Here is a 23847-nt window from a genome sequence, read left to right as displayed (position 1 = left end):
TATGGCGTGAATTTACTGGGTACAGAGAAATAACACCTGAGTCCTCAGGAATGGCAACGCATGGGGGGTATTATGGGCGAAACAGTATACTCTGTTATGTCCATGGTACTGCTCATGTCTATAGGCGACGATTACCACTTTCCATCAGGTGGGCCCTCAGCTTGTTTGCCATTCTAAGTTGTATAAAAAAAAAATCTCCAAGTACTGTCATATTAAAATCCAAAGTGTTTTTAATATAAATCTCATCTTAATAAAATTATTGTAGAATTTTGTACTATTTCCTTTTTACTAAAACTATATAAAATTACTATTTATTAGTTTTATTTCAGGCGTACGATGTACCCATTGTTATCGTGGTTTTATTTTAATGCATGATAATGGAATGGTAACCCATTCTGAGTCATTAGTATACGCTAGCGGGCCACCAGTGGAGGATAATAGGTAAGGTACGAAAGCAGGTCAGTTGATCCGTCATGACGAGTACATAAAAGAATTCACCATAATGATTTCCAGGAGGATCTGCGCGGAGACCGAGCCAGCAATGGCACCGCTAGTACCCATTACTAACAACCCCCTTACCGTGGGCCACTAAATAACCCACTGTCCCATTAGTTGATCAGATTTGCAGCTAAAAAAAGCCGCTTCTAAGTCCTTGGGAGAATCCATCAAAAAGGGATACGGGTAGGAATAGGGTAGGAATCTTTGCAATTATTTTTTACAGGATCTCACAGGTATTCTGTTTTTCATCCTAGTCTACAATAAGTTTTATTTATTTATTACCTTTATCGATTTATTAATGAAATATTATATATACTTAATATCAATTTAGTTTTTTTTTTTTTTTTTTTTTTTTTTTTTTTTTTTTTTTTTTTTTTTTATAGAACTTAGAATGGCAAACAAGCTGACGGCCCACCTGATGGAAAGTGGTATCCGTCGCCTATAGACATGAGCAGTACCATGGACATAACAAAGTATACTGTTTCGCCCATGATACCCCCCATGCGTTGCCATTCCTGAGGACTCAGGTGTTATTCCTCTGTACCCAGTAAATTCACGCCATATCCCACCCTTCAAACCGAAACACAGCTATGCAAACACAACTGCTTCACGGTTGAAACACGAATGGGACAGAGGTACCCAAGCAATCGACTTTTGTACAAAGTCTCCCTCTGGTATTTAGTATAGAGAATTACATATTTAGGCTATTTTTTATTCCGATCAATACATATAATATGTCCCGGTCAGAAGGACGAACTGCGAGCATAATCAGTATCTTCTCAATGACACAAGAGTTCTTTAGACTGTGTTAATATATGTATAATTATGTGGAAATTTATAAAGATATTTCGATACAAATATGTTACTCAATCACGCATTCACGTTTAAACAGCTAAACGGATTTCAATGATAATACACAGAGAGACCTTTTAACGGTGGAATATAATTATAAATATTATAATTTATTATAATTGTAAAAGTATGTTTGTCATTTAACTGTTTGTACATTTAAAAATTGCATAGAATTTGGTTGGATTTTAACCTAATTTATGCGAACATGTATATGCAGGATACAGCCAGTCCTTGTAGTTATAAGTGAATAAATTAGTTAACTGAATAAATTAGTATAGACCTAGTAAACACTATTTTTGTATCAGCCGATAACTATCCACTGCTAAATGTATTGTACTCAATATAGATACATGGATTTAATATATAAAAGGCCAAAGTTAATTAGGAATACAATTTTTTATTCTCCATTTTTATGACAATTTTATTTATTCTTTATTTGAAATTAAAAAATATAATAAAAAGTTTTTATGCTAGTATTAATTTTTGTTGGAGTTTCCAACATGCTCGCCACACCAGCGGTTTATTAGTGGATAAATTACCAGAACAGTAACATGTGCTACAAAACATATAACATATAACAGAAAATGTCTTTACTTCATACTAATACAACTTACATAAACATAACAAAACCATACAAAATATTACAGTTGATGGTTATATTAGTAAATCCAATATTGTGGGTGATGCCCAATTACATTACAATAAGTACAATAATAACAAATTGTATAAATAACTACACAATTGCAAATAACATATTCCCACTTCTTTTTATCATTATAAATTAAAAGAAGAAGAAAAAGAAAGTAGTTTAAAATGAGCAAATAATAATTAAATCTAGGCATCATTTATAGGAAGAATACATATACCAGATAAGGAACGTTTAAAAGTTTTACCATTAGGTATTATAACTTCGAAAGCTCTAACCTTCCCATCTCTACCTGGAAAAACCTTGCTTATTCTAGCCATAGGCCAGTGCAAAGGAGGATTGTTTGGGTCCTTTAGTATCACCAACATTCCTACTGTTTCATTAGGATAACTTTTTTGCCATTTGGATCTAAACTGCAAAGCATTTAAATAGTACTTATGCCATATTTTCCAAAAACATTGTTTTAAATGTTCACATTGTTTCCAAAAACTTAGTCTATTAATAGGTAAATCTGATACATCATTTTCAGGATAAGCTACAATAGCATTACCAGTCAAGAAATGACCGGGAGATAGATAATTAAAATCCGTTATATCAGTATTCAACCAACCTAAAACAATCTTAGAATCGGTAAAGAGATAAACATTATCAATTGAAAGTTTGAGCTGTAACATTTCATATGTCCTCCGTACTAGACTTGATAGCAATAAGGCCGCATTCAACTCTAACCGTGGTATTGTTATTGGTTTCGAAAACGAATTAATTCTGGACTTCGCACTTAAAAGAAACATGTGTACATTACAATCAGAGTCTACCGTTCTAAGGTATACACAGCATCCGTAGCCTATTTTACTTGAGGCATCAGCAAAGCCGATCAATTGCACAGCCTTAGAACCTAATGGAATTGGTATATTTCTATTAATATGAATAGGTTCCATTGCCTTGAGACCGTCAATAAAAAACAACCATTCTTCTTTAACATGATCGGAAGCAGAAGCATCCCAACCAATACCTTCAGCCCACAGTTTCTGCATAATAATCTTAGCCTTTACTATAATTGGACACACAAAGCCAAGTGGATCATAAAACTAAGCAATACAGCTTAAAATTGACTTTTTGTTACCGATTTTATATCAATAGTTTCTGGGCATGTGATATTAAACCAATCATTATTTACATCTAGATTTAAACCTAATACTTTCATGCTATAATTATCCTTTTGCAACTCTAGCTCGTCAAAATGTTGTTTACTAATTGGAATATCAGACAAAATTTCTGGATCATTAGCTGACCATTTATGTGTTTCGAAACTTCCTTTTTGTAGCAAAGACTGTAATTGTTGCTTAGCTTCTTTTATTTCACTAAGATCTGATGACGAATAGAGGATATCATCGACATAAGTACAGTTTCGCAATATAAATGAAGCTATAGGAAATTCTTGACCAAATAGTTTAGTAAGTTCGAGTAAACAACGAGTTGATAAATAACTTGAACTTTTCATACCGTACGTAACAGTATTTAAACGTATACATTTTATTGCCTCATCAGGATTATTTCGCCAAAGAATATTTTGAAGAGCCCTGTGTTTGGGATTCACCAGAATATTCCTAAACATACGCTTTATATCCGTGGAAAACGTATATTTACCAATTCGGAACAATAAAATTACATCAAAAAGCTCTTTCTGGACTGAAGGCCCATTCAGTAATAAATCGTTTAATGAAACCTTTTTATCCGTCTTCATTGAGGCATCAAAAACGACTCTTGTGCGAGTAGTTTTATTCGATTCATTAATGACCGCATGATGCGGTAAAAAATATACAGCATCTTTGTCAAAATCATAGAAATCAAAATTAATAAAATCGCCATGACCTAGCTCTACATATTCATGAATAAATTTATTATATTCTGACAATAGATTAATATTATTTTGTAAACGCCTTTCCAAACTTAAAAATCGATACCAAGCTAAAACAAAAGAATTGCCCAAGTAATTATGAATTTCATTATCCTCGACTTTAAGAGGTAAATTCACCTGGAATCTATTATCAATCAATTCTACAGAATTCTGAAAGATAGTTTCAGCTAACTCTTGTTCACTTTGATTTTCAGAAAAGGTTTGTGGTATACTCTCAGCTTCCCAAAATAATTTGATATTATCATTGATTTCAGGATCGCATTTAATACATAATAGTGATGTTACCTGTTTTGAAGCTTGCTGATATTCAAGCATTGAACCACCAATAATATATCCAAAACGTGTATTGATAATGCAGGGCGTAATGTCATCTTGACTAGGTAGCGGCCGGTGCAGATTTCGAGACCACGGTCGCTCAGACTCATTGGGCATGACAATAGCAATAGCATAGCAATGGCATGGAAAAATATGTCAGCACCCATTAAGAGATTTATTTCAGATGGAACATTAAATTGATCGTCTGCCAACACTATATTGGGAGGTAACTTCAATTGCCGAATATCAAGTTTTGTTTGTGGATGCTTGCAGGTAATTTCTTCGACTACATAAAAATTGGCAGTCATATTAAAAGAAAAATTAACAGAGTGTATGTTTAATGGAATACAATATCTTGTATTATTCTGAGCATTGCCTACACCTATTATATTTGTATTGTTGGGTGTTGGAGTTAAACCTAATTGCTGGATTAACTTGCTCGTAGCGAGGGAGGCTTGTGAACCTGTATCTAAAATCGCCTTCACTATTATCGTCTTTTTATCCTTTGTGAATAATTTCACTTTTACTGTGGGAAGCAAAACATTAGAATCGTGGCCCTTGGATAATAAGGAAACAGGACCTTCGTCACATTCGTCATGATGAACTAGTGAATTGTGTGCCTTTTTGCACAGATCGCATTTGAAATGAAATTTGCATTTTCCATTGTGCCTATTTAAACAAATCAGACATAACTTATTGTCTTTACAGAATTTATAGCGTTCCACAGAAGTTATTAATTTGAATGTATTACAGGAAAATAATTTATGATTGTTGGACTTACAGTAATGACACGTCACCGCCTTCTCACCAGCAGCCGCTACGTTGATTGATAAACCCTTGGCTTTTGTAGATGGCATCTCAGTTGACGGCGCAGCATTCTCCAATGCAAGTGCCCTCTTCTCAAGATACTCGATGAAGTGCTTGACGCTGTGTTCCTCGGCAGTATCTTTCTCCATTTGATACGACCGAGCCGTGTATGTATCTAACTTACGATTAAGAATACAAACAATTATTGGATCCCAAGTTTCAACCTTCACATCTAAGTTTTGCAGAGCAGCCAAAGTCTGCTTAAGACTCGCTACAAAATCTCGAATGTTTTCAGGGGTTGATTTGACAAGCGCAGGTAAGTCTAGTAATTGACCAATATGTTCATTTACAATACGATACCTATTGTTATACCTCTCCTCCAATAATTGTCTAGCTTGATCATAGCTACTGGCTGTTAATGGTAAGTTCTTAATAAGATCATACGGTTCGTTTTTTAAATAAGACCTAAGATAATACAACTTCTGAACATTATCTAATGTTAAGTCATTATGAATCAATGAAGTAAACAATGATTGAAACGCTACATATTCAACACAATTACCAGAAAATATGGACATTTGAATCGCGGGCAACTTAGTTTTTGATCGTGCAATAGTACTAACATGACCTTTAGAGTCCTCTACACTATAAGTCTTACGGCTAATCACTTCATTAAGAACGGTAAGAGTATATAGATATTTATCTTCAACAGCTGCTACGTTCTCGTCATCATCTGGTCGCATTGAAAGAATCCGCATATTAAATCCTTCATATTTTCGGAAGGCTGTGAGCAGTCTTTCTTTACGCGTTGTAAGGGCCTGTAAGGTACTTTCTTCTAATTCAGACTCGTTACTAACAAAACTGTGAAGACGAGTAATCGCCCCTTTAACATAGCCTCGCGAGGCGCGTAGTGAAGTTTCACTATCAGTGGCCATTGCACGACGATTGCCACAAAATTAAAATATGTAGATATAATGGAAAATGTTCAAATGTATTTATTGAATATAAAAATCGTAGTTCCCACCTCGTGTCATGAATGAATTTGCCGTTGTTCGATGTATATTTTTCTTGCAGGCCAACTGAGATAATCGTTTGTCGTCGTCTATATAAATCTCTTAATTGACAACTAAAGAAATTGTAGTTACCACTCGGAGAAATATATAATATTTACTTGTAGACTTCAACAATTGCAATCGCCTGTCGAACGCACGGAGGAGAATAGATTTCATATATGTTGTATTCTTGAAACAATGGCGCTTCTCGTATCCACGGATATTGAACTGAGATTTTTTGTAATTCGCTGTTTCTTGCCTTACGATGCTCGAAATGGACCAAATTTTGTATTGTACTCAATATAGATACATGGATTTAATATATAAAAGGCCAAAGTTAATTAGGAATACAATTTTTTATTCTCCATTTTTATGACAATTTTATTTATTCTTTATTTGAAATTAAAAAATATAATAAAAAGTTTTTATGCTAGTATTAATTTTTGTTGGAGTTTCCAACACTAAATATAACCTTCCCTATAAGAAGGGGTTTGCCAGTAGTCGCTACACTTGGTAGGCAGGTTGGCAACCAAAGTTTGGTCTTTGGTGTTGTGTTAAGAGGGACGCTGCTGCCCTTCCCTCGACCATAAGCTCCCTTAGTCGCCTCTTATGACACCCACGGGAAAGGAAGGGATAGCTATAAGGCTACACAGTTAATGATATTATTATAGAATATAATAGTAAAAAATTACCATTATAGAATATTTAATATGCAATCAGAGATAATATTTTGTAACTTTCTAAAAAGTAGTAAGTAGGTCATATCTAAGTAAAAAAATAAAACGGATTTTATAAAATATTATTTTAAAAAACTATATTATCAACCAGTAATACGGGCTGTACTTAATTTAAAAAAAAAAAACAGATCTACTAATCTAGTTTTTTTTATTTTTTTATTAATAACTTTAAGCTTTAAAAATGCTTAATCAATTTTAAAATTATTTTCTTTACCTCTAGATAATTTGATTTTTTTTTTGTTATTTTGTACTTTCTTATTTGAAAAGATCTTTTACAAACATGTTTTTTGTATATATGTAATACCAGTTAGTCTCATCTATACAGCTACTAACGCATAGTTTACACATAGCGATCAGTGACTTTTATTCGATGGCGATTAGCTGTCGGTTGTTTGGACGTAAATATTATTAGCGATTTAAAGTTGCTGGCAATCGTAACGAATCGAACTCGTTTTTAACCTGCAACGTAAAAAAAGGGATGTTATAAGTTTGGTGCTGCTGTGCTACTAGAATTATTCTTAGCAATAATTGGTCTAAATCAGATCACTCCTTGCAGTAAAATCGAATGTTTTTATCTAAAACAAATTTTTAAACATTATAACCAGAACATCGAGTTTAGAAGTCAGTCTCTGTAAATATGCAGATTTACTGGTTGAACACTGCCCTAAATGTATGCTAATACATAATAATAATTTCAATTTCACCTTATATACGAGTACCTATAACACAATATTAATTCTTATGCTTATACCTTAATAGATGCCCGATAACTTATTATGGTTGTACATTTCCCGTAATACAAATAAAAAGGTATCGTAAGAGTATTTAAGGAGGGGACCGGGTGTCCACCCCAGAATTGTTTGGTGTCTACCCCTGTATTAGAAGCAGAGTTTTCAGTTATGGGCCATGTCTAATAATACATATCACTTTTTTTAGGGAGCCCCTCCCTCATCCCTGGAAAATAATTTTAAATATACCAACGGTAGGTAAATACATTAAAAAAGTATCAATAATTTTGATACTTTTTTTGATACCTATATGCTGATTTTAGATGGCAGTGATTTTGATTACGAAGCAACTTGAAGTCGCTAGCAACATAAAGTTTTGCTGTGTAGAACACGCTTTATGGTTTCGCTCTAAGCTCTAAACATTCGAGACTGTGTTCCCTCCCGCCGCCGCCACAATATCATTTCATGGTCGGACATCGTGCTAGTAGTACGTAACGAATGTGTATATATTATTTTATGAGTAAAACAACAAGCCATTTTATTGTGTTCTTTGTTTAAAGTGTTTAAACTCTTCTTCATAAACGACTGGTAAGATATGTACTTATTTTTCTACTAATACTTTTATTTTTATACAAGTGTTTAGTTTCAAGGTACATGGAGGGTCGGGTGTAGCTTTAATAATATTAATAGACAATACCGAATACCATGCATGTGATGCTTGTTTTCAAGATGGGCATTTTTTATAAATAATTATTTATCTTACGTCTTCTATTACTTTTATATTATTTGAAATTAAACACGTTGTCTTTCTACATGGTTTCTATATTTTTTATTCACTAATTAATTGATTTTACAATTTTTTTTGTAAAAAGTTCTTATATTAGCGAGAAGGTTCAATTTAAACATTAATATTCTAAAATTAGTAAGTTTATTTCATATTTATTATAAACAATTAATATAGCAACTTTATAGATACCATACTGAAGAGTGAACATGGATGTATAAATGTAAACAAAATAGAAACGGCTTTTTATTATAATACAAAATTCATGTTGCAAGAGGGAATACCCTTGTACCTATATAAGTAGGTACTAAATTTCAATTTTTATGTTGATTGTATCTAGATGCCTTCATTAAATCTATTCTTATTCAGTAAGATTTGACGAGATTTTTTTTTATTGGGAAATATAGTCCGAAGCACGAATGTCAAGAACAGAAAAATACTACATTTGATCGGTTTTAAATAGGCGGAGGCTTAATTCGCTATTAGTTGCTTGAGCTTTTCCATAACAGTGTATTGTAGGAGATTTTTTTTTGTTTAATAATAATTGCTAAGGCTGCTAAATGTAATTGCATTTTATACTTTTATACAGTTTGGTATTTAAAATTTTTGATAGTTGAATGTTTATGTAATTATAGGTTTCTACATGTTTATCTTCGCTGATTTTTTATTTTAATTTTATGATAGAGACAAATGCCGGTTGTAGGGTTTATTTGATAATTTATTTACTATTTTTGTTAACGTTGGTTTGTTTTTGTGATTGATCAATGGTTTCTAGCATTCAGTGGCATATGATTAGATTGTAATTGTACTGTAAGGTATTGTTGATAGGTTATAATAATGTCTATGTTAGGTACTTACTATTTACTTATTCTACAGTACTTATTTATATTGTTAATTTCTAACACACAGGCATTATTTGTAACGGATTTGTTATTTTTTGTTTTTTAAGGAAAGAAATGGAGAACGACTCTTTGCCCATATATCCTAAAGTATATCCCTCGGCTCAGGTAAATATTTTTATATAATATATAAAAAGCAATCATATATCTGCTCGTTTGCCTTCTTAATAGTAATAGAAAAAAAAACCTATACAAATAATAAATAATTGAATATTGACTTCCGGCTTAAAAATTACCATATCAAATCAAAATTACGTGAGGTAACTTGCAATAAGCTGCAGAGATCGTCTTCTTATTATATTATAGCGTACTATAACGTACTTATATACTGACAGATTGACAATGCAATCATAAAAACGAGACAAGAGAAAAGTTACACTAGTGTGCGTGTTTTGTAAATGTATGCAAGTGACAAGTCTAAATTTATACGGAATCAAGTTGCAAAAATTTACGCATTTGTTATAATTTTTATTTTAATTCATGAACTTTCGGGACTTTATTTGGAATAAATAAGATTTTTTACCAATTCTTATACAAAATATTTCTGACGGTTCTATAATATTGTAATTAAAGACATAATTGCGGAAAAAATGTGTAGTTATATGTTTTTTTGCCTTATTTATGTTATATCCAAGAACAGCACACTTAATAAAGTTACTATATTCATTTATAAACCTATTAAAATTCAAAATTTAAAAAACTAATAACAATTTATTTTGTACATACTTCCAAATCAGTTTCGAGCTTATATTGTGTAGGTGTATATGCTACTTTTCTATCTTGCTTTAACATATAAGTTACGAGTATTATTTCTCTTTTACATTGCCATTCTATATAGTTTATAATCTAAATTTTATACCTTTGTAGTAAAATGATTTAACTTATTGTGTCTTCAAATAATATTTTTCCATTTATTGGATATCACATGGCGTGTATAGTTTAGTTTGTAAAATGAAATACGCATCAGCCAGCAATTAGCTAATCGTTTTATGATACCTTTTCTTGATAAAGTTTGGACATTAGACGCACTATTTGAATATCTATCTATCTATGATTTATGTCTTTCCCATATTTAGTTTTTGAATACTCGCTTTATAACTTCAGAACGTTGCAATTATATTTTGTAAAATAAGGTTTCCAAGTACTTATAATTGAAATAAAATATAAGTACCTATTAGTTTCATTAACATAGTCATCACCTATTTTGAAGTAGGTTACCACCACCACAATTCAGTCTATACACTCTTATAATATCATCCTATATTTATTTTTATTTAATAATTATTAATATTTTTTTTATTACTATTATAGATTCAAAAGAAAATGGATAGCACCACTATTCCATTGACAACTCAACCTTCTTTTAATCAAGTAATGGTGAGTAAATTATCTATGTTGGGATATTGGTAATATGTGGTAATAAATACTAATATAATAAAAAGTGTGTCTGTTTGAACGCGTTAATCTCTGAAACTACTAGTCAGATTTAAAATAATTCTTTTTGTATTTGATAGCTCATTTCTTGATAAAGATTATAGGTTTTTCATCATCTCAATATGATCATGGGCGCTTCCGCGGGCTAAGCTATTAATTTACATTAAGAATACATTTTGGTATATTACTTGATGGCAGAAATACCTACTTATTTTGGGCCTGTACATGATATACTGATAAAATTAAAATATTTATTTATTTATATGCTTTTGTACATTCACTTATTTATTATATAATATATTTTTTATTACCAGAAAAACAATGACATCATAAAAAATGTGTCTTTTCGGTGTTTATTATTATTTAGTATATTTTGTGAGAATTTAACTTGCAGATAACACTGTGTTACCTATTTCCGTTGAAGCACATCGCGTGTATTATTTTGTTTCTTTCTATATACAGGATTTTTTAATAGATGAAGATGAAATGTTAGCTCCGTCTGTGATATCGTTGATCGATATACGTTGATGGGACATCAGTGAGGGTTGTTAAGTGAGGATGAAAACAGGTCAGGTCAGAATTAATCATGACGGTTTTCAGGGGTGACTAAGTGGATCTAGGAAGAAAAGAGATTGTTAGTAATAGGGATTAACAACCCCATTGCTAGTAATAAACCCTATCAGGTCGACCTTCTAGTGGTTCCCCCTGGAAACGATCGTGGCTATTTAACCCACTTTCATCGTCACCTACCATCTATCACTGGTGTCACCCGCCAGTGTATACCGATAGCGCAGGTGGGGTATTTTAATGGGTGATAATGAAATGATCACCCCGCCTGCGCTTACGGTATTCGCTGGCGGGGCACCAATGAGGAATGATATGTAAGAATGAACGGCAGGTCAGTTAGCCTATCGTGGTGAATACACTTGGAATTCAGTACTATGGTTTTCAGGGGGGACTACGGAGAGGTTGACTTATTAGGGTATATTGTTAGCAATAGGACTGTTAATCCGCATTACTAACAGTCTCTTCCCTTTCGTTGTGGTCAGTTTTCTATAAAATAATGTCACATTTATATAATATTAATTTATTTATACAATATTTTTTTCAATTAGAAGTAACGTGAGCAAAGGTGAACTTACCAGAGGGGACTTGGCACCTCTGTCCCAATCGTGTTTCTACCGTGAAGCAGTTGTGTTTACATGGCTGTGTTTCAGTTTGAAGGGTGGGAGGATATTGAAGTGAATTTACAGGGTACAGATAAATGATACCCGAGTGCGGCGAAACTATACTTTGTTATGTTCATGGTACTGCTTATGCCTATAGGCGACGGTTACCACTTTCCATCAGGTGGGCCGTCAGCTTGTTTGCCATTCTAAGTTGCACAAGAAAAACTTATCTTTAAAAGAAATATCTTCCAGTTAACCTAACACTGTGGCATAGGAAGTCTTGAGTGGGTATGAGTAATGCAATTTATGTAACAAATTGCTGTACCAAACAATTGGAGACAATTTTCAACCAAAGTTATTTTCAAATCTAACAACTAACAATGTTGATTTTCACATCCTTTCCTGCTCGTAAATTTAAAACAGCATCTTTGTTCGAATTTAAATAGGCACTGCAATAACCCCTTTATTTATAGACAGCATTCGGGGAATTTTTAAACGAATCAATAAATGTGTGTAATATGGTGTGGGACTTTAACCAATTACCTAGTTCACATTCCTTGTGCTATTGACGTGAACATAATGTTGTTTATAAATAGATGCAGCTTAAAGGTATTTAGAGTTTGATATATAGATAGGTACGAGTTCTTTGGTCATTAATTTGTTTTTTTTTTTGGATTTTAAATGTTTTAATTTCTATTTTCATTAGCCAAATGGGGATTAGATCATTCCCTAGCAAAGAGTTACATTTTTTTTGCAAATTAAAATGGCAAACAAGCTGACAGCCCACCCGATAGAAAGTGGTAACCGTCGTCTATAGACATCAGCAGTATGTACTTACAGTATGAGCATACTGTTTCGCCTATGATACCTCCCATTCGTTGCCATTCCTGAGGATTCAGATGTTATTCCTCTGTACCCTGTAAATTCACGGCTCCCCTGGAAATTATTCACGGTTCCAGGGCTTCGATTTGGTTTAAGTCCTTAGTTATTGGGTAAACAAAATAAGGTCCCATATATATTTGAACGCTATAATTGGACAAGAGTTCCCATTTAATTATCTTATAATGAAATTAAATCAGATTAAGACAGATAATATAATTTAAACTGATTAGTTATATTTTTTTTATTTAAGGCACCAACGCTACTGGGACCTGAAAACAGCATAACAGTATGCCAATTTTGTCAGGCGTCAATAAAAACTTCAATCAAGTACACCGTTACTGCACGAACTCACATAGCTGCTGCTCTTTGCGGCCTTATATGGTAAGTAAGTAGTAGCTGGGGTGACATTGAGGGGCAGTGCTTTACCTTAAAAGGCCCAATACCCTACCTTAAAATCAAGGGCCCCAGAAAAATTAGACACATTCGATTTTTCGAAGTTACTTAATTATGGTTTCTAAAAAAGTTCTTTTACCCTACTTGCCAGCAGTTGTCTCGTTTGGCGTGTATCAACTTAAACGTCCCCTTAGTAGTATTTTTTTTTTATACAAAACTACATAATTTTATTTCTTTTTATAGCTGCTGTTGCTGCATACCATACTTGTCAGAGTCCGCGAAGAACGCCGATCACTATTGCCCTAATTGCCACAAATATCTTGGCACGTATGAGAAGTAAATATTCGAAATTTGAAGGCAAATATTCATATAATGTTTTGGTATTATATACACCTTTCTTTTTCTTAGGTAATATTATAGTTATATATTAATATTATAGTTGTTATATTATTCGATTGTGTTTATAAATAATAACCATAATATCTTATTATATTTTTAATATAATAAGCTCATTTTGTAACTGTTGAAGGTTTTCAATTATTTACCAATTTGTATGTTAACTAGTTTTTTCTTTTTTATTACAAGTAGGTAGGTAAGAACATTAATTTGACTTCTATTTGGTTTTCGAGCCTACTTCCTTGATTTTGTTTTAACTTCATTCAGTTTTTGTGCCTGTTATTCATTGAACATAGGATACAAAAAGACTGTGCCCATTTATGAACTTTGTAGTTAAACTTACATTTTTAACATAAGACTTTCTGTCAATGTAAATTTGCTTGTTGTCATTATATATAATTATTTCTAACTTAACCGTAACAAAATCCGACTGTAATATACATGTGCCATTAATATATAACTTACTGCATTTATTTTTATATCTACTTAGTTAATAAGTACTTCATGTTTGTGAATGACGGTTACCACTTTCCATTAGTTGGGCCGTCAGCTTTTTTATCATTCTATCATAAAAAAATTGAAATATTAGATAGATAGACCTTTAGATAGATATATCAAATGTTTTGAATAATATATTCATATTAATATTTTATAGATAAGAGCACAAAATATTGTAATTGTAGCATAGAAAATGTATTACTACATTAATACTTTTCTATGTTCATAATTTTAAAATTTATATATGTTCATAAACTTAAAATGTTTTATTCTACATTTTAGAATAATTACATAATATTCTGTATTTTTCTATGTGATTATTAAAATAAATTACTTCTTTCAAAAACCTTTTATTTAATGACCAGTTTCTCACTATTTATTCATTTAAAAAGACAAAATATTCAAAATTATTTCACATACCTATATACACAGGTGTATTTATTTAGCTTTGAGCTGGTGTCTCGTGACAAGAATTGTTACAAGTTATTTTTATCTGTTTGATAGGAGAATATTCACTTTCAAGTTTTCCTTCTTTATTGACATTACATGACCATAGAAAAGTAAAAATTGTAAATTGTAAAAATCTTTATTGTACATAAGGCAGATTAAATACTAGTAAATGATTTAGTATACAATGGCGGACTTATCCCATAAAGGGATCTCTTACAGTCAACCTTTGAGAAGCTGAAAGAAAACTGTAGAATGTATAAGGGTAATAACCGTACAATTAAAGATAAACTAAATAATACCCAGTAAAAAAAAAAAAATTGAATATATAACACAATAAAAACAGCTCTATATACCTACATATGTAAATAATAAAAGTAAATTAATAATAATATAACATTAATAAATTAAAACTTATACACATACACATACATATATACACATATACATACATACATATACATATATATACATACATACACATACATATATACACTCCTACATACACATACATGTATACATAATAAATACATATATTCACAATTGGCTCAATGAAGAGGGATTTTCAAAATAAAATTTTATGATACCTGCTTTAAAAGATTTCAGCGACTGTGCCATCTTTAAGTATGTAGGAACAATGAATGCGATGTAGGAAAGTAATGTTTTCTTGAAGTAGTAACTAAAATTATAAAGAATTCGTTATAATCGAGTTTGTGTATAAAGGTTTGTATGGAAATCTGAGTTTTTAAAACAATTAGAGGTGCAGTTAAATTTCCAATACTACAGTTTGACGACGTAAACGTGCATGCTATCGTAATGTTAAGCTTTGTACAGTCCATACTAGACAGTTAGATTTTTTTAATGGGTGAATAAGGAATCGCATCCCCGTCTACGTTATCGGTATACGCTGGCGGGACACCAATGATAGATGTAATGTGAGGACGAAGGCAGGTCAGTTGGCCCATCGTGAATAATTCAACAAAAATTAACCACGATAGTTTCCAGGGGGAACTGCGTGGAGGTTGACTTGATAGAGTCTGTTGCAAGCAATGGGGCTGTTAGAGCGCGTTACTAATAATCTTTTTGCCCCAGGCAGTTAGATTGTGATGTTGCGATTCTTACTGCCTAATGATAGGCATTAAATAGAAGAGGCGTTATATTTTTGACGATTTTGCCTCTTTATGTCTCCAATAACTTGTTTGGCTAATATTATACATGTTTCTTTTTTTTTTAACATATTTTAGGGTATCAAATAAAAAAACATATTATAATCTTAATAATAATTTATTTATAGATATTACACACATATAGGTGTAGTCTCACACCATTGGATAACTAGTTTTAATTAACATTAGGTCTTTTATGACGTATCACATTTACACTTTAACATACGAATTAGTTTTACCTTATTTATGTCAATATATTTACAGACAGATATCGAGTCTCTGAAGTGTTTAATTCTATATTTTCACTTGTCTAAGTTGAGTTTACAAGACAATTATAGTTATTATAAGTCCTCATCGTTGAATCCTGTCTCGTGGTCATACATACATACTTTACACGACGATGGAACTACAGTATCGTCGTTGTTGGAGTAGTGCTACACTACATTAGTTCTTAAGTGTTTGCAGCATTCTGATAACGGTAATTCGGTGTAACCTCGCTGCTAGCGTCTATGTTCATCCGCCGTACCGGTTGGTAAGCGCTCGCAGCAGCTTGGCGCGGGTTATGTGGTCGCTGCTAGCGGTCATGTTCACGCGACATACTGGTTGGTAAGTGCCCGCAGCAGCCTGGCGCGACGCGTGGCAGCGGCCTCGCGCTGTATATCTTCGCTGTTGTTGGCGTTCAGTTCGAGAGCGCCGGCGGCGGCGACCGCGCGCGCCCGCCTCCCTCCTTCCCCGCGTCGAGCGTGCAACGCCACGCATACTTCCAAAAGCGTACCGTCCCACAGGCAGCCGTAGTACGCGTCCATAGCATCCGCTGCATTCCCTGTCTGATATTCAATGCGTTGATTTATTAAATAAATTTGAGCTGTTACCAATATCGTATATATTCACTATAACAATGTAATACCTAATTAACTAATACTCCTGACTTCCCCATTTTGGGGCGCAGCTGTGAGTAAATATTTTTAAATGTACTGTTTTGAATTTAGTTACTAATAATGATGATAGAGTGAACTATGGTTGGTTTACAAGTTGAAATAGAAGCTTATTATTATCAATTCACATAATTTTTGCCAATTCTAAAATTAGAAATGTACTTTGATTGAATAGATCTCTATGGTAATGAAGAAAGTAATTTGTTTTTAATTTAGAAATTTAGCTGTACAGATTTTTAATGTTCATATAAAGAGAGATAGGCTCATCAACTTGCCTATAGTTAAAATAAGCGGATATAAATGTGTGAGTAATTTGATTGCAAGCTACGATGCTTTTTAGTATCTGACTGAACAATGGTTTTCTCGTATATCGGTGACTATACGAAGTACGAGTAGGAACGTACCTTCTCGGCGAGGCACTTGAAGGCGGTGGTGTAGTCGGGCTCGTCGGGCAGCTGGCAGAGCGCGGCGGCCTGCGTGGGCGCGGCCAGCGCTTGGCAGCAGCGAGCCGCACGCCGCGCCACGCTGCCTTCGTCGGGCGCGCGCTTGGCGAACAGCCACGAGCCGGCAGCTAACGCGCACATGTACCGCCGCAGCGCCGCACCCCATCGCCCGCCGCACATCTCCACGTCGCCGTATAACCGCAGCCTGCGACGCGCCGCAACATCCATGCTTACATTATATAGATAAGAATGCCTCCATGGAAATGCTTCGAGAACAACGGGTCAACTTTTTCATACAATTTTGCGTGATAAATAGTTATGAGTGATTCCTTTATAATTTCTTTATTTATTTTATCTTATAATTTCTGCATCTTTTCAATGTGTAAACACTCATTTATTAAATAATACATCAAGATACATTTTATGCGTAATTATATACTTAGAACACTTATAACGAGTCAGCTAATTTGATAATTAGCTGACAAAAAGTTGACCCATTTTTGAGGCTGGAGGCTCTATCTATAATAATAATATAATCTAGCATCAAGTTATGACATCTTTATCATGCATGCAACTTAGAATAGGTACAGAGACATAAGACCGAAGACCTTAGGAATGGTAATATAAGCGACAGTTACCACTTTCCATGACGTGGCCGCTGGTTTGGTTGCTGTTCATATGTATTATAAAAAAAAAATATTCTAGCGGCCCGTTTGACGAAAAGTTGGAATTGTTACCGATAGATTACATTGTAATGGACATTAAATAAAATACATAGTTAAAAAAAAGGAGTAGAACAGAGATCAATGCAGATAATTTTTGTACAAGGTCTTCTTCCGATATAAATGAGTCATATTATATATAAAAGACAGTCTTACATTTATATGTAAGACTGTGTTTTATGTATGTATATTGAAACATTGTAATATTATCAAAGTACTTATAATTGTATATTATTATTATATTACTGTTTATAATTGCTCTTCTTCGTCTAAAGGTTGCCTGGAAGAGATCGCTCTTAGCGATAAGGTCGTCCATTGTTTTTTTGTAAATGTTTGTATAATGTATATAAGTTTACTATTGTAATCTTATGGAGGAAACAATAAAGAGTATTTATCTATCTACCTAAATATTTAAACACTATTAAAGACTGATATTTAAATAAAACATAGGTACCCACCACGATGTATTATATGGGTATAACTTCAAACTCCTTTCCAACAATTCGGTGAGAGATTCAAGAATGTACTTAATGTTGTTAGTGTAATTGTTGACATTCGATATGGTCGATGGCCACAGTGATGTGTATTCAACTACGAGTTCGAGCGAACTGTCATCTATGAGAAGGTTGTGTATCCTCGCCAGGAGGGAGAACATCACACTGACAGCAAGCGGTTCCCGGAGTGTAGCCAAGAACGCGTTGAAAGCGTTTCGCGCCTCTGTGCTCGCGTTGGGCGCATCTCGAGAGTGTGAAGGCATACCGCTCGCGTTACGCTTGATAGGACCGCTCGAACCATTACTGTACACCGATAAAGCTGCAAAGTTTATTTCTTTTTTTAATTTATAAAAAAATACCTATATATAAACTTGCAAGTTCAATGAACCTTCTAATCTTCAATATAAATAAAAATTAAATATAGTTTATTGGTAAGCACATCACTCGGAAATGACTACATGGTATATAAACAATAAATACAGTTTTTAGGGAAAAACAAAAAATAAAATTAGTACTGAACAACAGTCGCATCAGCTAATTAGAAAAATAAAATACTTTGACAATATACATTTTTATACATACCTATATCCCACAGAGGTCTTGGGAATTTTCGTGTGGCTTTACCCCTCTGTAGCTCAAAGCATGCGGCACACAGAGCGGCGGCGATCTCTCCGGGACCGGTGGTCGCGACCACACCCTCCCACTCGCAAGCGTTCACTAAGCAAGTCCAGCACGCTTCTAGCACCTGTAATAATAGTTTTTATTAAAGTCATTCAATCAGCAATGTTATTTACTATATTTTGCCTAGTTAGAATTATCACTATATAAAACATACATAATATATAGTTATTTCATTATAATTTTTATAGGTAAAGTCGTAATATATACTACAGCTAATATACAATGCATTCATAAAGAATTTTCAAGAATTTTTCACTATTTTTAGTTGTTTGTATTAAACTTTTTTTTTATACAACTTAGAATGGCAAAGAAGCTAACAGCCCACCTGATGGAAAGTGGTAACCGTCGCCTATTGATATGAGCAGTACCATGGACATAACAGAGTATACTGTTTCGCCCATGATACCCCCCATGCGTTGCCATTCCTGAGGACTCAGGTGTTATTCCTCTGTATCCTGTAAATTCACGCCATATCCCATCCTTCAAACCGAAACAGCCATGTAAAGACAACTGCTTCACGGTAGAAACACGAATACGACAGAGGTACCCAAGCAATCGACTTTTGTACAAAATAAATATATGTAGCAGTACAAACACAAGTTAGACCTAGTGAATCAAAGAAAATGTATAGAAAACCCCAATCAACTAATTTCAATATAGATATAACATATTTATAGAATAATAATGAAAAAAAAATAAGAGTTACCTGTGGTCTTGGGACGATTCCATCGCCGGAGTTCGCAGCAGCTATACAAGCTTTGCATTTGTTTGCGAGCGCAGTCAAATTGATGCGGTGGTGTGGCCATTCGCTGAGCATTACATTTACTTGCAACAATAACACTTCCCAAGACAATTGGCGGCATAGTTTGTATAATGTGGAGTCGGTCCCTCCGCCTAGTTGGTTTCGAACCTCTCCCTCTAATACTGATAGTAAAGATAAAGCGGTACGGGCGCATCCTGCTTCAGCACGAGCTCGTGCAGCCCCTGATACTATATAACCGAAATCTTGCAAAAAACCTCTAGGCAGAGATGTCAAAGCATTACCTAAACTACCAGCTGGCTTCCAAGATGGACTTAATTTCCACAACGGAGACGAAGGTGCAGTCTTGGCTAGTTTCACTAAACACATTCGCACGTCGTCAGCTGTTGATGCTTCGATAAGTTGCTTCTTTAATCTCCCCATTTCTAATTCAGGTACAGTTTTTATTTCAAAGTCTGGTGTATCCCAATCATCAGTGAGTAATTCGCGTGGTAATTCCATATTCTCATCGTCACTGTTTATTGGATCATTGATTATGGTCTGTAACTCTTCATCAGATATTAACTTCTTTCTAATACGTTCAGCAGATTCACCTACATGTTTCTTTAAATATTCATCTATTCTTTCTACTGGGAGTCTACATTGAGACGTAGCTAAATGAAGGAAAAACATTTTCAAATTTGCCCAATCGTCATTAGATAATTTAGACATCAACACTGGCGCGAGTGCCCAAAATAAGAGATCAAAAAACTTTATACCGACTGTTTTGAATTTGTTAAGGAAATCAGGATGAGTTGAGGGTAAGCCTCCTTCAAGAGCATATCTTACGGCGTTGAGTGCTGACACTCTATTCAGAAGATCTCTAGCCACAGTGAATGCTCCACTAGATGCAGATCCCTGGATGTCCAATTCCACCACTTGCCTATGCACCATGGGAATCTCTTTTGTTAAATTATCTGCCTGAAGTACAGCTATAAGTCCAGCATAATGATTGGCAATGGATTCTTGCAATTTTTGTAATAATGACGGTTCTTCATTAAGTACTTCGCTGCCTAAATTTAAGGCTCTGATATAGCCTAATATATCTTCCTTGGCAACACTTGCATAATAGAAATCTCCCCACGGCATAACCTTGTGGGAACCATATCCATATAAAGATATCTCTCTTTCCAATAAATTTGAGTTTTCTCTGCAACCAAGTATGTGTTTTGCAGCCATGTCATGTTGACCATAGAAAAAGTAATTATAACAGAGGTCAAAGTGAATTTGCATTGCCAATTCATATTGATTGATGACAATTTTCCCAGCATTCCAGTCATGATTCATATCAGTGGAATCCTCATTAAGGTGGACAAATGCATCCATGACAGGAATTTTAATTTTTTTTGGCTCTCTGCGGCTTTCTGGAGTTAGTTCATAGTATGATAATATTTCTTCTAAGTATTTGATACTGTTCATTCGAGATAGCTCTGACATTCTTAAGATTTTTTCAAAATTTTGATTTAATGGTGTATACCCACTATCTGCTTGTATACCGGGCCTAAAGGTATAAAACTTAGTTAATACATTACATCTATATATAATATAATGTTGTTTCATTTGTTTAGTTAAAATTACAAATATAACTGAAGATGTGTCTGAACATAAAAAAAGTGATAAAATTTTTAGTAAATTTCACTGTTACAAAAGACTAATGACTATATTTCTACATAAAGTTAAATACTTAACACAGTTTGATTACCATCTTTTGATTTTTATAAATTAACATCTATAGTTGTTAAAACTTACACATGCATATAGGACATTTTTGTGGATTTAGCATATAATGCAGCTTTCACAGGAAATCTTAGTATCCATCTGTGGTACAAAGTCAAGGCAAACTGAACCTGAGGTTTATGCAATAAATCCTGTGAAAACTCCTGAAATGAAATAACCATACTTCAATATTTATAAGACAATACATCTGTATCAAAGTTTAAAAAAAAATTTAATCTAATTTACATCCAGTAAAAATAACTTTATACTTTTAAAAAAGAGTAAATAATATGCATTATTTATCCAATTTGTCAATGTTAAAAATTTTTCATACCTGTGGTGGTATAATAAATGCTGAATCAGATGCCATGTAAACTAGATCTTGCATTAACTGTTGCTGGATTTGAGGAGGTAGTTTAGCTTCCAACACATCTACAGAACAAAACATTTAAATATAAATGTGTGCAACAGATATTGCATTTTTCAATAGTGTATTAATAATAATAGTTAATTTGTATATTTTTTTATTATGATATTAATACAATGTTATGATATTTATCATCAAACAGAGTACTCTCGATTCCATCACTAAAATTAGGAATTATTCCTAAATCTTTTATAGCTATAGTTGAAGTATAATAGTATTTTTATTAAGTCTAGTTTATGATACTATTTTAACATAATATCATTTATAAGTTAAAGAGATTCTTAGTAATATTATTAATGTAAAAATTAATTTGTTTATAACCTCTTGGTGTTTTAAGAGCCTTTAAGACCCAAATATATATATGTGTTGTATATACATGGTGTACACCGTTGTAATATGTAATGGTAAAACATATATATATTTAGGATAAAAAAGGACTATTAAGTAATAAGCTTACTAAATATTTATTTTTAATATATGCTGTATAGTATATCTTAATTTATTTATAATGATACATACCTAAATTCCAGTGAAGAGTTGCTGCCACTTTAAGTGCTAGAATTTTAAGAGCCAGCTCTTTAAGACTGAATTGCAAAGGAGTCAGTGTAGTCTCAGAGGGTGGACTTGGTGGTGCATCTACATCCACCACTCTCTCACTTGTTGGCTTTGAATTTCCATTGTCTGTGTCCACGGATAGAAATTCTTCTATTAAATCGCATGGTGATGGTTCTATAAATAAAATTACCATTAATTTAGACAATTACACTCTTACACATAAACAATAATAGTTTATTTATTTTATTGTTATAACAAAGTTCAAAAAGTAAATTATTCACTAATGAGTAGTATGTATTATTTACAAACAAATAATAAATATAAATAATTATGACTTAACTTTGTAATAATATAATCATTGTAAATTCACTAACATAATAAAAGAATTTTATTTTGATACTATAAATGGCTGGTTTTGTTTCTTAAAATTCTTAGATGTCTATGAAATTAGTTACATATTATAGTGTAACATTGTTAATATATGAATTAATTTTGAAAACAATTTTTATTCAGATAGACCAATGTACTGTCAGTTGGGAAAACAATGATATAAGAAGTGTTTTTACAATAAGTGTATATTACAAATTCTACAAAATGATAACACTTTCATTACAGTATTAATATCATCGATTGTATCGTAAATTTTTTTGGCCATTAACACAGGGTATAATTGTCATGTAACTTTTTTATTAATATTTAGCAGAAACAATACCATCATACAATATAATTATTAAGAATGAACAAATGATGTTTAGTATGAACTAAACAGTGAGGTTATATACTGGTTTTTAAGAATATAATAAATCTACGTTAGTGGATAGCATTAGCTTACCTGGATTGGGTTTACTAAGATGTTTCTTGAGGAGGTCTTCGTTAAGTAGAAATTCGAACCATAATATAGTATCAGGGGATATAGGTACAGTGCCCGGCCGTAGTAGATCCACATCCATGATTTTTATAAGTATTTAAATCAACAAACACTATTATAAGGTATTATTTTTACCATTGAGGTAAACATTGATGGTACAAAACTATTAGTTCTAGATTTCTTGTTAATTGTAAGGCTAAAATTAACAAAAATAACAATAATAATAAAACTATAAATCAGAGAAGACAAAAGCAACAAAAAATACAACTATAACCACAACCACTAAAATGATATATGCACATCTGACTTATGACAGCTGACACTGACAATACACTCTTGACGCTAAAAAGTTATGTTGACGAGAGTCAACATTAAATTGTTTTCGTGAAAATAGGACTAACTTTAAAATAAACTGTATACTAAAATCACAACAATGAGAAAATTGAATTATATTTGAAGGTACAGAGAAATTCAATTAGACATTGAACCCACATGGTCTGTGTAAGCAAAATTCAGTGATAAAAGATTTTATACAATTTTATGCCGCCTGAGGGATAATTTATTTTTCCTATATGTGATTTTTGTT

At 32.9% G+C, this 23847-nt stretch overlaps 2 protein-coding genes across 3 annotated transcripts; one reads left to right on the top strand and one right to left on the bottom strand.

Annotated features, from left to right (window-relative positions):
* The first annotated feature begins 7993 nt into the window (after positions 1-7993).
* On the top strand, positions 7994-14343 carry LOC113514818 (lipopolysaccharide-induced tumor necrosis factor-alpha factor homolog). 2 transcript variants are annotated; one of them, XM_052897894.1, is made up of 5 exons: positions 7994-8141; positions 9287-9344; positions 10548-10613; positions 12972-13102; positions 13358-14339. In XM_052897894.1, the coding sequence occupies exons 2-5, from the start codon at positions 9294-9296 to the stop codon at positions 13452-13454; spliced, it is 345 nt and encodes a 114-aa protein (XP_052753854.1). In that variant the 5' UTR covers positions 7994-8141; positions 9287-9293; the 3' UTR covers positions 13455-14339. The 2 variants fall into 2 exon arrangements, with proteins under 2 accessions (XP_052753854.1, XP_052753855.1); XM_052897895.1 differs by lacking the exon at positions 9287-9344 and having other exon boundaries at positions 8006-8141; positions 13358-14343.
* Positions 14344-15720: 1377 nt separating this feature from the next.
* On the bottom strand, positions 15721-23548 carry LOC113516394 (integrator complex subunit 8). Its single transcript, XM_052897843.1, has 9 exons — positions 23226-23548; positions 22358-22567; positions 21746-21843; positions 21445-21575; positions 19603-21196; positions 18798-18960; positions 18180-18534; positions 16961-17204; positions 15721-16448 (listed from the first exon to the last, which is right to left on the bottom strand). The coding sequence occupies exons 1-9, from the start codon at positions 23341-23343 to the stop codon at positions 16209-16211; spliced, it is 3153 nt and encodes a 1050-aa protein (XP_052753803.1). The 5' UTR covers positions 23344-23548; the 3' UTR covers positions 15721-16208.
* Positions 23549-23847: the final 299 nt, after the last annotated feature.

This window comes from Galleria mellonella, unplaced genomic scaffold (assembly GCF_026898425.1).
Source record: "Galleria mellonella isolate WM207_F2 unplaced genomic scaffold, CSIRO_AGI_GalMel_v1 utg38, whole genome shotgun sequence".
Lineage (NCBI taxonomy): Eukaryota > Metazoa > Arthropoda > Insecta > Lepidoptera > Pyralidae > Galleria > Galleria mellonella.
This window is presented reverse-complemented; position numbering and strand designations above follow the sequence as displayed.

Coding starts and splice junctions, on each gene's coding strand:
- LOC113514818 (XM_052897894.1), top strand. CDS start 9,294: ATGGAGAACGACTCTTTGCCCATATATCCTAAAGTATATCCCTCGGCT. Junction 9,345..10,547: donor AAGTATATCCCTCGGCTCAG/GTAAATATTTTT, acceptor TTACTATTATAG/ATTCAAAAGAAAATGGATAG. Junction 13,103..13,357: donor GCTCTTTGCGGCCTTATATG/GTAAGTAAGTAG, acceptor TTCTTTTTATAG/CTGCTGTTGCTGCATACCAT.
- LOC113516394 (XM_052897843.1), bottom strand. CDS start 23,343: ATGGATGTGGATCTACTACGGCCGGGCACTGTACCTATATCCCCTGAT. Junction 22,568..23,225: donor TCTTAGTAAACCCAATCCAG/GTAAGCTAATGC, acceptor TTTTATTTATAG/AACCATCACCATGCGATTTA. Junction 21,576..21,745: donor CATTTATTATACCACCACAG/GTATGAAAAATT, acceptor ATTTCATTTCAG/GAGTTTTCACAGGATTTATT.